We start from the raw sequence: 15,402 nt of genomic DNA, 5'->3' as shown, positions 1-15,402 counted from the left end.
GCCGAGCGCAGCGGCGGGCTCCTAATGGCCCGATCTACCTCCCCCCAACACCACCTGCGGCTTTTCGGCCCGGCGGCTCAAAGCCGTATAGTTTTATTTGAGGGGGCAGCATGGATCTGTACACAATAAATAACACGAATATAGGAACTGTGCCCTAATCGCGGCTGGAGGCGGGTATGGGGCAAGACATCGGCCAGGCCTTTGGCCTGCATCTGGACAGGGGGAAGGCAGGTCCCCCGACCCGGGGCGGCGGGCGGCCTGGGGCTGGGGGCTGAGGCTGGCACTCCCCTCAGAGCTCCACGCGCGCGTCGCGGTAGGCCCGGTCCAAGGCCCACTCCGGCTGGGAGTCAGTGCCACCTTCGCGGGCCAGGCGCGCCATCTCCTGCTGGAATAGCGCCTGCCGCGCCCGGCTGGGGTCCACATTGATCCAGTTGTTGGCAATCCACTTAGTGCCGCTTGTGACCAGGCAGCCCCCGTGCAGCGAGTAGTCGTCCACGTCGCCCACCCAACCTAGGAGAGGAGGAAGGTGTGAGCAAGGGAGATGACCAGAGGGACTCTGGGCTGCGCTCACCTGAGCTTGACCTCATACAGGCCAAGGGCATGGCCAGGGTGGGCCCAGCTGTGCACACATAGGTGGCAAAATCCGGCCCCACAACCTCCTTGGGGGTTCAGCATCTCTCTCCAACTAATGCACTGACAACACTACTGGTCTTCTGAAATCAGCTTTATTGCTGCCAGCCCTGTCCGCAGCCTGGGTTGGTGACAGATGTGTCCCCAGCCCCAGTGAGCTGGAAGGCTGGAGCATTGTGGAATCAATCACAGGGGTCTAGATAACCCAGGAGGCTACACAGGTGCAGGCCGCTAAAGTCACTGAGGATGATTTTTGCGGTACACCAGGGGCAGAAAAACATTTGTAGCGGTGCCGGAAACATCCCACCGGGGTGGCCATCTGGGCTAGATAAAGGGAAGCTTCCCTCAAGGCACCCTTGGCCTGATTACAGGCCCTCACCTTGTCCATCAGGCAGGTAGTTGTACCAGAAGACTGCTGTGCCCTGCCGGGGCTTGACACGCAGGTTCCCCTTGTCACAGTGCCTCCGAGTGTCACGGAGATCAACATCATCCTGAATCAGACTCTGTAGGCAGCAGGATGGTGGGGTTTTCAAACCTCCCCCACTGTATGGCCAAGAGCCAAGGCCAGGCAGCCAAAAGTGGCCAGAGAAAAACCAGTCAGAAGTGCCCAAGGCCCAAGGGATCACTTGGGCCCGTCATCCCAAGTTTGGAGGGGTATATACTATGACTGCCCAAGGCCCTGCCATCCCACCAGAGTAACAGCCTGGTTGGCCCTTACCATTTCATCGTAGGTTCTGTTGTCGGCTACAGGGAAGACAGTCTCGCCCCCACCGGTGACGTTGTTCAAATAAAACAGTACCGTCATGTAGCTGTAAAGCAGGGGGCCCACTGAGCAGCTGTGGACACTCCCACGGGCTGACCTGTGGGCAGGATAAGCTGCCCAGGTTCCCAAGGGCCAGAAGGGCAGGCTGAGATGAGTGACAACACTGCAAGTCAATGCCAAGATGTCCCTAGCCTGTCCTTCCTCCCGCAAATCCAGTCTCTTTCTTTGTGTCATGATGTTTTGTGTGACCAAGATCACAGGTGCACTTAGCTAAATTACGTGGCTGGCTGGGAAAGGTAGGCTAGCAGAAGCAGCACAATCCTGCAGGAGGGCTGGCTGGGAGTAGAAGGGGCTGACCCAGAGCAGTCACACGAAGAGAAGAGACCTGCCTCTGTGCCTGAGCAGGGGAGGGGCACACAGCTTCAAAAGGAGAAGGTGAAGCCTCCAGCAGTGGAGGAGAATCGAGATCCAGGGGAGGGGGGCGCCAAAAAAGCTAGAGACCCAGCCTTGCCTCAGCACTCTGGGGACAAGTTTCAGCATCTGTAGGTACCTTAGTTTGGCCACTAAGACAAGATGGCCACCCCTTTCCTGCCACTTGGTAAACAAACTGGGGAGAGAGATGGGGTATCCTCAATCAGGACGGCCCAGTGCTCTCCTGGCCCCATACAGGGGGCATACCGTTAGGGCAGGGCTGTGTTTATGTCATGGGAATGCCTGGTCTGGGAGTTGAAGGCCACCCCGGGTGGGAGGTACTTGCCGGCAGGAGGTCTCGAAGGGTACAGACTCATTGGCTACCAGCTTGGTATGGGAGCAGATGGTCTCTGGGTACACAGGCCCGCTGTCCACATGGGCATGGTAGTGGCCTCCCTCGCCATACCGCACAACCTGCAGTGGCTCGCTGAGCTCCACGATTTCAGGTGACAGGCGGGTGAGGCGTAGCACCCTGGTGGGCAGCAGGCATTCAGCTGGGCAGTCCCATGCAAGGTGGCACCCTGAAGAAGCCAGACCCCGGACCTGCCACAAGCTCTGCCCCTGCCCACCTCCCCTGGAAACCCTGAGGCCCTCCAACCCCCGACCAGACTGGCCCTGCAGGAACAGGAAGGGGTTACTCATGAGCACTTCTCCCTGGATGCCAGACACCACGCTGGGTGGGGAAGATGAGATTTCCACTAAATTGGGAGCGGGGGTCACTCCCTCCAGGAAGGAGGTTGCTTATCTAAAACCCCTGGCTGCTCAGGGGCAGGGGGTCCTGTGGACAGAGATAAGAAGTCATTTCTCTAACTAGCAAAACACAAACATTCCAATCTATTTCTAATCCCAAATGTATATTGTTTGCCCACAATGAGGGGTAATTTGCCTTTGTTAATTGCCTGTCTTTTAATGGGTCCTAATCCCGGTCTAACAAGTAGAACTTAATTCCGAGTTGGCTAATCAAGCCTGTCCTCTTGGCCCCAGCCAAGAACTTCTGTGAGAGCCCCCCATGGCCTGCTCCTGCTGAGGGGCTCACCTCTGGCGGATGGCACGCATGACGTGGTGGGCACCTTCACCCTGGTAGAGCCATGTGTGGTGGCTGTTCCGCACCAGCTCGCTGGACGCCGCCTTGTGGCTCCTCATGTACTTGTGGAAGTCCCGAAGGTCCATGTCGGAGAACTCCTGCAGGCTCAGCACTCCTGCGCAGGGCACCCATCATCAGTGCCCCCCAAGCCCCTGTGAGGAGGTCACGGCAGCAGGCTGCACCATCCTACCTCTCCCTGGCCTCAGCCACTGGGGGACCACGTGCACCTGTCCCCCAACCTGGACTCTTGGGTCAGATGAACCTGGCTTCTGCCACATCAGGCCCTACAGGAAGACCTGGGGAAGTTCACTTCCTCAGTTTAAAGCTGGATTTGGTCCCCCAAAAGAAGGAGCCCAACCCCTACTAGGGCCAGAGCTGAGTGACCAAGGGAAGCTTGAACCATATGGCCAAGTCCCCCAAGGACTGCCCCTGGCCCTTCAGCCTGACTCTAAAGCACGTGGTGGCTACCTTCTGGTCCTACAGAGGGTGAAGAAAGAGCAGTCAGTGCTGGGTTCCATCCAGGGCCTTCCACGCTGTTAGGTTTAATCCAGGGCTGGTGCCCAGGAGGAGTTCCCTTATGATCTCAGGTCCCATCCTGAATGGAATATATCTATCTATCTAGCCAGTCCTGCCTGCTGAGTTAGCAGTCAACCTCAACAAAGAAAGCTAGGCCACTCTCCCAAATGAGAACACTCTCCCCTGTGCCTGCCCAACCCACAAAGCAGGAGCTCCACTTTCCTGGGGTTCTGGAAGAGTAGCTGGTGTCCATGTTATCCTGGCTGAACCAAGGGAGAAACCTACCTTCCTTCTTCTATCTCTCTTTCTCTCTCCCTCACTCCCTTTCTTCTTTCTTTCTCTCTTTCTCTTTCTTTTCTTTCTTTCTTTTAAGTAGGCTCCATGCCCAGCGTGGAGCCCAACATGGGGCTGGAACTCACCACCCTGATATCAAAACCTGGACTGAGATCAAGAGTCTGACGCTTAACCAACTCAGCCACTCAGGTACTCCTAAGGGAGAAGCCTTCTATTGTTTGGCCCAGGTTTCTCCGAGGGTGGGGAACACTCAAGGCCTGGAGGCCAGTCACGGGCTCTGTTCATACGAGCAGGAGCAGCACGATGCCCCTCCAGCCACAGGTCTTGGTCAGATCCTTCCCTCTGGGTTCACCAGCCATGGGACCATTCTTCCGAGTCCTATTTCACTGTTGTACCTTCCCCATTTCGCCCAGAATTTGGGCATGTGAGTGATGACCTCACCTCAGTAACGCCCTGGGAGTTATTACCAAAGGGGGGTGGGGCACTTGCATGACAGCTCCCCTACCCAAACCACCCCCAGCAGTTAGCATGACTCTAGGTGAGCAAAAGGAAGGCAAGCAAGATCTTAGTTAGACCAGAGAGGGTGTCTTCTGGGGAAGACCCCGTGCCTGGCTGGAGAGAGGCAGACGGAGCAGGGGCAACAGCCAAGCTCCAGCTGGCCTCACCGGTCTTCTACTCCTGCGGTACCTACACTGCCAGTAATTCCCCTCCTGGACCCCAGACTCCGCCTGTCGAGGTCAAAAGGGCCTCCAAGAACTGCCCTCTAGACTGTCCCCAAGGCGAATGGGAGGAGCCAGCCTACTGCCCAGGAGTGAGGGCCAGGCTGAATCCTCACCTCCTCATCTCTGGCTACTCTAGAAGCTGGGTACACAGGGGACAGGAGGCTCACAGGAACAGAACTGTGGCGAGGTATGAGCTCACCATCACCATCAGGGTCAGCCTTGATCGCAGAGTACATCTCCTGAATGTTCTCTGGAGTCATCCACCGTCCATTTCCCAAGCGAGTCTGGGCCAGGACCTAAAGCACAAGATGGTCCCTCAGTGGAGTGGCGCCAGTGATGGAGGGCCACCAGAGCATAGCCAGCCGCCCAGTTCTTGCTGTAAGGGCTAAGGGTTCAGGTGATGGGGTAATGGGTGAGGACCCGGGACAGAGCCCGAGGTCCCTGAGCTGAAGGGAGGGTAGGCAGAGAGGCCCACAGGCATCTGGGGAGGTGGCCAGGAAGACAGCTAGGAGACCTGTGGGCCATAGGCGTTCCTGGCCCTGTTGGGACTGTGGCCTTCATGGCCAGCACTGTCAGCTGGCTGGAGGCAGAATGAAGCACAGGACTGTGACCCACCCAGATACTCCAGGTTAGATGGGGGAGGCCAAGGCCTCGGTGCAAACAGGGTACAGGCACCAAGGGGAGGCCTGGCCAGGGCATGACTACCAGGCTTGTCAAGAAGACCAGGCTCAGTGGGGCACTCTGTATAGGCAAGGGACCCTACACCCTGCCAAGACCTACGTGAGAGACACGTAAAAGAGAGATGCAGACTTCTGGCTACCCTCCGACCTGCCACCCCCTCCACCATGAGTTCTGTACGGTCCCCAGCCATGGCAGCCACGAATCCATACCACGGATGGCACACCACCCAGGAATTGTGGTAATGAATGTCATCACCCCCAGGGGGATTCTCCTGCCACCTTCTGGGAATCCTAAGGCAGCAAGGGGCTCTCCAGGGAAGGAGAAGGGGCCCCTGGAACTGGGCATGCCCAAGCTGATCTGAGATGGCAACTGACTCTTGGGGCCAGGGCTGAGCAGGCCACCAGAAAGACAATTCTAGGCACTCCCACCCTGGGCCTACTCCAGGCCCCAGGATCCCAACCTCACGGAGCTGCAGGCGACCATCATGGTTCTGGTCCAGCAGCCGGAAGAGGTCTAGCTGGCTGACCTGCATTGTGCCCATCGCTTCCTCGTATTCTTCAGTGGGCAGAATCTGGCTGCGCTGTAACCCCTTCATCTGGGCCAGCTGGATGATGAGCCGACACTCCTCGTCACTCAGGAAGCCAGGGATTTCTGCCAGAAGAGGAGGTGGGTGAGGCCAAGGACTGAGCCAGGGCACTGATGCAAGCAGTACCTTCCTCTCTGCAGAGCTCCTAGGTACTCCTGTCCCCTGGTGGTCGCCAGGTCAGGACTTCACACACCTCTTTACCTCTACTCTGGACTCTGACCCCAGGATTGAGTTGTCCTGCAAAGGCTGGCCAGCATTCGGAATGTGGGGCTTTTTTCTTTGATGCTGAGAGCACACATTTCCCAGGGGAGCCAAGGGAAGCTTGCTAGAGCTATGCTGAGCAGGGGCTCGCCCACCTTGGGGTGGGACTGAAGGCCAGAGGGTTGACCTCCACTTTTGATTGGGTACATACTTGAAAGTGGGGTGATGGTGACTGTGTTTTGTTTTCATTTTTGCTTTCCAGCATTGTTCAAATAAAAACAAAGTGTAAAACCTTCAGTGCCGTAGGCCAGTCCTTGCCCTCCACTCTCCTGCACAAGTGGGCGCCGACCATCTGCCCAGGCTGAGTTGCCCAGTGCCGGCATGTCCGTCAGTGGGGTCTCTTAGGTTTTTAGCAGATGCTTTGAGAAGATGTCCCGGGTGTCCTTTGCTTTCTAAGTCCGAGTAAAGGCCAGGCAGGCTTGGGGCCTGGCTTCAGTGGCTGGATGCCCCCACACCAGCTGCACAAGCAGCTTGGTCAAGCTGGAAAGTGAGTCTCACACCTGCGGAGCCCACATCCCAGTGGCCCCAGGCACTTGTAGACAGGAGCGTGGGCCCTGTTTCCTTCCGTCGTTTCTGGAGGAGAGGACTTCCTTAGAAGGGGACCAAGAGGCCCACAGGGGAACTGGCTGGAGGCAGGACCCTGCTGTCACAGTGACCCCTCAGAACTGCAGAGCGGTCTACCACCTCTCTGGGCTATACTCCTGGCATTAAGTTCCAGGCATTGCCAAGAGGAAGGAAAATGGCTGCTCAGAGCCAGGACTGGAAGGGTTTTAGTGGTTATCACAGCAAATCACGCTTAGGTGGTACAGTTCTGTGCCCTGTCCTAAGCACGTCATCAACTCCTTAATCCCCATTCTCATCCTAGGAAGCCGGGCCCCTTCAATTTGCCTTTCTCATCCATGACGCATAACAGGCAGAGACATGAGCAACTAGCCCAGAGCCTCCCGGGCTGCTGTACTCGAGTCCACGCTCACGACCAAATTCAGCTTCCCTAGATAGATGACCCAGAGGTGAGGACACTGAGGGCAGGATAAAGGCCCCTACCCAGGCCTGCTTGACCCCCCACCCAGCAAACCCATAAAGGGTGTGAGCCCTCCACTGCGGGGGGGCGGGGGGGCGCAGCTCCGGACAATGGGTTAGACGGAGCTGCTATTCAACAGTCACCTCCTGGTAGCTTAAAAACTAGATAAACAAACAAGAACAGTAAACCAGAAAAAGAAAAAACACAGGCCCAGGTTTCTTCAGTTTATTAAGTGCTGGTAATCCGCAGGCCCAAAGATGCCACCGACCTCTACAGTTCCCTGCAGCGTGCTAATCAAATGCAAATGGCCCAGGCCGACACATTGGGGCCTAACCAGATGGGTCCCAGCACCTGGGACCTGCACAAACACTGGCTCCTGGGGTGTGGGCACAGACCTATAAAGGCCTCAGCTTCAGCCCATTAAGAACAAGGCAGACAAAGCAGGTGATGGATCAAGGGCTGTGGCTGTTAGTGGCACTGGTGGTGCTGTGGGGTGACAGCGGAGCAGGGGCTCCCTGGGGCCCCACACGGTGCATGCCCATTCCCCAAGCCATGGCACTGTGCCACGACATCGGCTACACAGAGATGCGGCTGCCCAACTTGCTGGATCATGATACAGCAGCCGAGGCTCTTCAGCAGTCAGTCAGCTGGCTACCCCTGCTGGCCAGGGAGTGCCACCCTGATGCCCGCCTCTTCCTCTGCTCCCTCTTTGCCCCTGTGTGCCTCGACAGGTAGGGCAGGGGCTCCTAGGTGTGTGTGGGGGGAGGCACTTTCCTCTGCCAGGGCCTGTTCACTAACCATTGCCACGTACCTCTCAGTGCTGGGTGCCGACAAGGGTGGGGAGGGAAATGAAGGATTGTCTTGTCAGGGTGTTCCTGGCCCAGGGGAGCAGGTGCCCATGGGACAGAGGAGACATAGGCAGGGGACCACCAATGGTGAGCACCCTTGGCATCAAGGGCTCTTCAATGTCAAGGTATGGCAAATGGGTAGGCCGCTTTGGGCTGGGGGGCTGGAAGCCCCTCTCCGGTGAAGTGTGGAAGCTGTCTGCCCAAGAGATCCTGGCAAGAGATGGAGCTCAATCGAGCGCCTTTTCTCTGAGTCCAGAGATCGCAAGGCTGAGTCCTCTTCCCCAGCCTAACCTACCCCGTGAAAAACAGCTCCTTGAGTTCCTCCTTTGCAGACTGAAGGACCTTGCCAGAACCTCAGGGTGACCATGCCAGTGGCACCAAGAATGGGTTCTTTCAAAATCCAATGATCCGGCCTCTGCTCTTTGCCAACCCAGCCCTGGCCAGAACCTGCAGTCTCCCGCAGGCCTTTCAGGACAAGAGGGAGGGCCCTGCTTTCTCCCTTCAAGATGGGGAGTGAAGGCCCAGAGTGCAAGGCCCTTTGTATACACCCCTCTCCGCGGCACTGGACGTTCGCCCCAGCTGGAGGGGGAGGTGCGCTGGAAAGCTGGAAAGCAGCCCGGGCCACGTGAGGACGGTGGGGGCTGTAAGACCCAAGCCCGGCACGCCCGGCTGAGAGCCGTTGCTAGGTGACCAGGTGTCGTTGCCCAGCAACCGCGCAGTCCCTCGCTGTGCTCTGTACTGGGAGCTGCGGGGGGCGGGGGGCGGAGGGATAGGGGCAGGGGAGGAATGGAGGGGGGCCCAGCCCGGAGCCCAGGAAGCAGGGTCCTGAGCGCCCCCTCGCCCCGTTCCTTCCATCCTCCCCCCCCCCACCCACCCCGCAGGGTCATCTACCCGTGCCGCAGCCTGTGTGAGGCCGTGCAGGCCAGCTGTGCGCCCATCATGGCCTGCTACGGCTACCCCTGGCCTGCCATCCTGCACTGCGGTCGCTTCCCCGCCGGCCACGGCCTCTGCGTCGCGGCTGTCTCCAACGGCTCCCGCCTGGGCCGCCCACGTGAGTTCCCGCACGGCTCCCAGCCCCGGCCCACGGGCAGCGCCCCACCCTCCCAAGCTACTGCCCGCAGGGCCAAGTACACAGGTCTCCCTGGTAGGGGAGACAAGGGACCGGCCACAGCAGCGGGTCTCAGAAAGGATGAACAAGGGGCCAGAGGGAGGGCCCAACCCCCCGCCTCCGGCGCTGGTGGCCCCTCCCCCACTCGCTCCCGGCGGAGCCTCACTCGGCCCCTTCCCCCAGTACCGCGCGCCAGCTGCAGGGACTGTGAGTTGCAGGACGCCCGCTCGTCCAACGAGGTCCTGGACGTGCTCTGTGCCAGCGACTTTGGTGAGCCCCTAGCGTCCAGCACCCCTTACACCCACCTCACAAGTGCCTCCATCCCAGCTCCCAGCTCGGTGTAAGAAAAATGAAAGAGGGGACACTCAAATGCTATACCTGGTTAGAGCTACGAAATAAATGCCTTTAATAAGAGTGGCATTGCTAAAAGAACACACCAAACAAATCTGCCTAGGAGGGTGGCAGCCAGGACTTCAGCCCTTCTCTAGGGCTGAAGAGTAGAGCATCAAAGAGGGTGTGGCTCACCAGGTGGAGGGGATGGGGGTACTCCTAGAGGCCCTGCGCATCACCCCACTCCTCTGATCCCATTCAGCAGTGAAGGTTAGGCTCTCCCGATGCAACGGGTCAGCCTCTGGTCTCTCAGACTGCCACCTGGACTCGCGGCTAGAGGTGCTGAAGGCAGGCCCACTGCCGGCCGTGGAACTGGCCCCTACTCTGCGTCGATGGCTGCAGCTGGATGCCACGTGCGTGCACAACCTCTTGCGAGGAAGGCACACTGGGACCTACGTGCTAAGCGGGGAGGTGCAGGGCCCTCGGCTGCTGGTAACCACAGCCTATGTCTGGAGCCAAGGCCACCGGAATCTGCAGCTGGCCATGCGCAGGTGGAACCATCACCAGTGCCCAGAATAGGGGTTCATACAGGCAGGGGGAGCCTGCCACAGCCTCGGCAGCAGCCAGCCACACAAAGCCCGTGCTGCCCTGGACACACATAAAACCCTCTAGCTGTTGCCCTTCATGGATATTTGCAGACCAGAGTCCAGAGAAATCTCAGGAAGGACCCAAGCAGGGCAGAAGCCCACTTCTGTGGCCACAGCTAAGGGGCCCCTTCCTGAACTGCAGTGTTCTGCCCGGACACGAAGGAGGCTGGCTCCCTGGCAGGGGAGTGTGTGCTGGGTAGGCAAGACCACCTTTCTGTCCTTCCCAGGCCTGGGATGACAGCCTGGCTATTGCCCACAAACCCCGGCAGCCCAAGCTGTCTCAGGGCAGGTGCAAAGCCTCAGGCTATACTCATCCTGGGCAGGATGCTGCTTGTCAAGCCCCACACAGACTCAATTTTATCTGCCCAACCTTTACTGAGCCCACAGTTTCACCAAGCTGCAGCCCCGTGGAAAAGCACACGGGGTGGGGAGAAGTCCATACAGAAAACTGCATTAAGCTGCTTACAAACCTGGACTTACATACACACAGTTTTTTCCCTATTTCTGGGCCTCCAGCGTTTGTCAAGAATACAGTTTCTTAAGTAACTGCCTAATTGTTTTCTTGAGCTGACTTGGAAATCCTATGATGAAGCGGGCATGGTTTTAAGATAAATTGTTTTGTGTACTGGTGTCAATTACTCATTTACCTTAAGTAGTTAAGAAAATGGGATAAAACTCTTGTTGGCCTTCTGGAAGCGCCCCCTGCTGCTCTTGAAGGGAATGCCAAATCAGGGGGGACCTGCCAGAATGGTGGGACGTCACTCTGAGTAAGCAGACAGGTGCTGGTCTGGCTGAGTGCCCAGTAAACCCCTCCAGCCAGCCAGTAATGCCCAACAATAGACACAACTCTGGCTGCTGACTGCACAGCCAGCACAAATCAGGCCTCTCCCACATGCAGCTCACTTTTAGGGGCAGAAGTACGAATGACAAGTAAATACAGAAGACAGTCTCCAGTGATGCTAAGTGCAGAGAAGAAAACCAAGCAGGCTGATCCAAGGGTGTCTGGGAACCTCTTAAAACCAGTTTGAGGTCAAGAGAGGTCTCTGAGGAGGGGGTGTGTGCGCAGAGGCCCAATGGAGCAGAAGGCACCTCTGTGGGAAGAGCCAGGTCTGAGCTTTCTGGTGGAGGGCACAGGAAGTACAAAGGCCCCAAGGCAGCATGAGCTTGGGGACAGCACGGAGTGAGGAAGGCACAGCAGGAGATGAGGGCACCACCAAGGGACACTTAGAGGTGAAGTGGGAATCTCGGAGACTTTTAAGGAAGGGGGTAGTAAGACTGATCTGCTGTTTAGACACAGAATGGGGGTGGGGTGGGATGGAGGAAGAGGTGAGTCACGTGAAAGGCGGCAGTGTCCCCAGAGAGATGACAATGACTCAAAACTGGAACACCTCCCTTCTGAACTGAACAGGACGAAGTCCTCAGCTGACTTCTGATGGTCCAAATCCTTGTGAAATGCCTACCACAGTCAAGTAGGTATTATGTCAAGAGCTTAGAGTGGGGGCCTTGGTGCTCCAGGTCCCACTTGCCCCAGGTCTCTAGGGACAAAGGTGCGAAACAGGGAAATGTTTCCCAAAGGGAAAGACTGGAGGTTGCATGGGGTCTTCCCCATGAAGTGGTGGGGCTCCCTCCCCTGGAGATGGGGGCACTCTGGGGTAGAACCCAATCCCCTTGCCCCAGCTTACATCCTGAATAACCACCCCTCAAACCCTGGCATGTTGGGTCCCTGGGGCTGAAGGTCACAGGTTTGGAGCCAAGAGCAGCAAGGCAGAGGTGGCAGAGCCCACAGCAGGCCCATTCTCCTTGGGCCCTCCTGCCTTTTTGGGGTGACAGTAGATGAATAAACGGGCAGGTACAGAAGACAGACACTGCTTCTTCTTGAGGTAAGGCTTCCTTCTTTGGATCCATCCAACACCATAGCATTCAATAGCTGCCCCCCCTCTGACATCCTCTTCCCTGTGCTTTCCCTGCCTCACAAGTGGACTTCCTATAATCACTGATCTCTTCTTCACGTGGCTCACCTCATTTACCAAGGAGCAAGCCCCAGGACTTCCTGGGTAAAACCTGGGACACCATCCACCAGCAGACTCAAAGTCCATGTAAGAGTTGGGAGAAAATGGGGGCCACAGCTGAAGGTTCTTGCTGCAGCGGTTCAATTCTCCCAGCCATGCCCTTTGTAATTTGCAGATACATAGACCCATCTGATGGCTTAACCAGAACCAGTTTATCTTGCATCAGATCTCTCCTGCTTTCTATACTTTATGGGGTTTGGGTTTCTCATTCTCTGCTTTGTAGGACTTTGATGCAACAGCTGCATTGTTAGGGGGTGAGGGATACAGTTATGGGTCATGGTTCATTTAATTTGACATACATCTGAATTAAGAACATACAGGTCCCAAGAAGGCTGAGAATACAACCCCTTCAGACATGCCTGTTCACGGCAGTGTAGCAGTAAAGGGGTGAGGTTGTTCCCTTTGCCTGGATCACCCTTTCTTGACAGCCCCCTGGCTTGATCCCATAGCTCCTAGTTCAAATACCTTTCACAGGGAGGCCTACCTTGGTCACCCTATTAAGAGTTTCAAGCCCAGTTGAAATTCTGCCTTATTTTTCTGCAATCATTTATCACCATCTACATCTCACATATATTTGTTTGTTTATTGTCTGTCTCCTTATTTGAATGTCAGCTTTAGGTATGCATGTGTGTTGTTGTTGTTTTGGTTTGTTTGTTTCCTATTTTGTTCAATGCTGTGTTCCCAGCACTTAAAATAGTGCTTGGCACAGTCTTCAATCTTATGCAGTAATAATAATAATAGCAACAATAACCTTTTAGGGCTCCTCCCACAACAGGACAGATATAACCTATTTCCCCTTACACTGCATGCATGTGAAATCATTCTCATAGGTCTCGGCATAATTCTCAACCAGGGCCCTCTGCCCCAGGGGTAATAGCATGTGCTCAGATGCTCTGCTTTGGTCCCCAGCCCCCTCCTTAAAGCCCCTAACCCACACCATCCTCCAACAGGCAGGAACAGCCCCAGGTCTGCAGGTAAGTGTGTTACTGAGACTGGGTACCCAGGGCTAGGTGGGCAGACCTATCCTGGGCAAGGTCATGAGTCTGGGGAACCCAGACTAGTTGACACTGGTGGTCTCTGAAGGACTTCAAGAGCCTTCTCAGCTAGCATGTTGGCTATAGAGTACAGCTCTAGAGGCAGGCTACCTGGGTTCTAATCCTAGCTTCTCCCCTAATCTAGCTGTATGCGTCTGGCCAAGAATCGAAGCTCTCTGTGTCTCACTTTCCCACCCAGTGACCTGAGGGTGGGATCCACACCCACTCACATAGGGGTTGTAAGAATTAATTGAAATGATCACGTGAAGCCTACCACGTAACCAGAGCTCAGAAAATGTGAGCTTATAATGCTGGCTCCAAATGAGGTCATGCTGGAAGGTTTTGCGTACTTACGGCTGAACACAACTCCATCCTAAGAACCCTCAGGGGACCACGAGATCCACTTTGGGAGTGAGATTCCTCCTCAGAGGCCCAGAGATCAGTTAGGACCTGGTTATCAGTCTCTCCCACCCTCCCCCAATTCTAGAATGTGACAGAATTAATGATGGCAGGAAGTGTCCAAAGATGGTTTCAATGAAGTGTTTAGACAATTGCTTCAGGGTCACATTGCCCAGCCCTGTAATGGAAGGATCAGCTGCCAGAGTAGGGGTCAGAGAGGGGTGTGTAGAAAGGTCACCCTGTGACCCTATTATAAAGGTGGGGGTTGGTACTTCACTTTGGGAAACCTTTGGGTGATAAAAGAGCTACTCTGAAGCAGCCATTTTCACAACAGAAGTCACGTGGCCAAAACGAGCCTGTAGGCGCCCCCAGACAGCAGCCCCTGGCCCTTCCCAGGAGCGCCCAGCTAACTTACCGAAGAGCAGCGGCTTGAGGCTGAGGGTTCGGATGAAGTGATCCCTGTCGGCGACCAGCTGGACCTTACGCTCGTACCCCACCTAAGGGAAAGGGGCACCGCGGGCAGCTCGGGCCCCAGGCCGCGCCACCCGAGGAGGGTACAGGCGCCCGGGCCCGAAGCGCGACGAGCCGAGCGAGGGGTGCGCGCGGGGCAGACGACGCAGAGAGCAGCGTGGAGGTCGTGGGCTGCGCGGCGGCCGTCACGGGCTTGCCGTGCAGGGCCTGGAGCGCGGCGAGACGGGGGTCCTCACCTTGATGCCCTCGAGCCGGGTGAGGGGACCCAGGGTCGGCGCGGGCCCGGGGCCCTGGGCACGGCGCTGGGGCCCGGGGTCGCTGCTCTCGTCGCCGTTACTGTAATGCACGAAGAGCAGCAGCGCCAGCACGTTGCCCAGGTACAGGTGCACAAACACCATCAGCACCAGGAAGTAGGCGCGCGAGCAGATGCCGCGGGGCTTGCACAGCGGCCGGACCGGCGCGTCCTCGCAGTCGCCCAGCCCGGCCGCGTCCCGGGCTCGCTCGTGTCCAGGCGGCGCCCACTGCGGACTCGCGGCCTCCGGCCTCGGGGCCGCCGCCGCCGTCGCCGCCGCCATGGCGCCCAGGTCGCGCGCACGCCCAGGGGAGGGGCCGCGGGGAGGCCCGCGCCGCGCCGCGCCGTCGCCTGGACAACCGCCGCGTAGCCTGCGCGCGCCGCGGTCTCTAGGCGACCGTGCCTGGGGATGCTGCACCAGCCGGCGCCGCCCGCGCCCGGCCCTGCGCGGCGCTCCGTCTCCCTTGCGCCCTGGACCCCGGCCCACGCTGAAGTTTCTCTTCCCGGGGTGGGCTACTGTCAGGAGGAGATGCACACTCCCCAGGGCAGAAGCCAACGCCCTCCGCCGCCCCCAATGCAGAGGCAGGCAGGAGCAGCACCGTTAAAGGAAACACCCTTAGTAGTTTCTCCGTCCCCTGGTTAAGATGCACTTCCCTCTTCCCAGAAAAGTATGGCCTGCGTTTTCTCGCTCCCGGGAGTGGGGTGACAGCGACGAGGCAGTGCCAAAAGATGACTCAATAATGCGGCGGTTTGGGGGCTCCGCGGAAGCCGACGACCGCGCATGTGATGGTGTAGGGCCCACAGCTTTCGGCACTGTCGCTCACCAGCTTAGAAGGCCAAGAATGCCTTGGAGGCCTATAGGAGTCAGGCCTTAAGAAGCAGCTGCCTGAGGTTCAAGGTCGCATATGAGCATAGACGGTGGGATCCAGTCTGGAGTGGTCAGAGAGGGCTTCCTGGAGGAGCCCCCGGCACCAGGAAGCTCAAACCCCTAACAACAACCTGCAGGAATTCAAGCAGGTATTCAGGTGCTCTGGTGCACAGGAACATTCCTTGCCTCAAAGCCAGCACAGGGGAAGGGGGAGAAAGGCACTTTTCTGTAAGAAAAGAACTTTTCTATAATTGAGACACCATTGCCTCAGAGAAAAAGTAGACAAGATTGGGCGCATCAGGGTGGT

At 57.3% G+C, this 15,402-nt stretch overlaps 1 protein-coding gene across 1 annotated transcript; it reads right to left on the bottom strand.

Moving 5' to 3' along the window:
* Positions 1 to 61: 61 nt before the first annotated feature.
* Positions 62 to 14,510, bottom strand: P4HTM (prolyl 4-hydroxylase, transmembrane). The gene is made up of 9 exons (XM_026500802.4): positions 14,172 to 14,510; positions 13,880 to 13,961; positions 5,622 to 5,812; positions 4,680 to 4,776; positions 2,901 to 3,063; positions 2,151 to 2,336; positions 1,349 to 1,439; positions 1,010 to 1,133; positions 62 to 510 (listed from the first exon to the last, which is right to left on the bottom strand). The coding sequence occupies exons 1-9, from the start codon at positions 14,508 to 14,510 to the stop codon at positions 290 to 292; spliced, it is 1,494 nt and encodes a 497-aa protein (XP_026356587.2). The 3' UTR covers positions 62 to 289.
* Positions 14,511 to 15,402: the final 892 nt, after the last annotated feature.

The sequence above is a fragment of the Ursus arctos genome, unplaced genomic scaffold (genome assembly GCF_023065955.2).
Source record: "Ursus arctos isolate Adak ecotype North America unplaced genomic scaffold, UrsArc2.0 scaffold_14, whole genome shotgun sequence".
NCBI lineage: Eukaryota > Metazoa > Chordata > Mammalia > Carnivora > Ursidae > Ursus > Ursus arctos.
This window is presented reverse-complemented; position numbering and strand designations above follow the sequence as displayed.

What these genes read in the sequence shown, in the direction of transcription:
- P4HTM (XM_026500802.4), bottom strand. Translation starts at nt 14,510, where the DNA reads ATGGCGGCGGCGACGGCGGCGGCGGCCCCGAGGCCGGAGGCCGCGAGT. An exon ending in CCCGGCTCGAGGGCATCAAG is followed by an intron (nt 13,962 to 14,171) that starts GTGAGGACCCCC and finishes CCTTTCCCTTAG; the next exon opens with GTGGGGTACGAGCGTAAGGT. An exon ending in ATGCGTGCCATCCGCCAGAG is followed by an intron (nt 2,337 to 2,900) that starts GTGAGCCCCTCA and finishes GCTGCCCACCAG; the next exon opens with GGTGCTACGCCTCACCCGCC.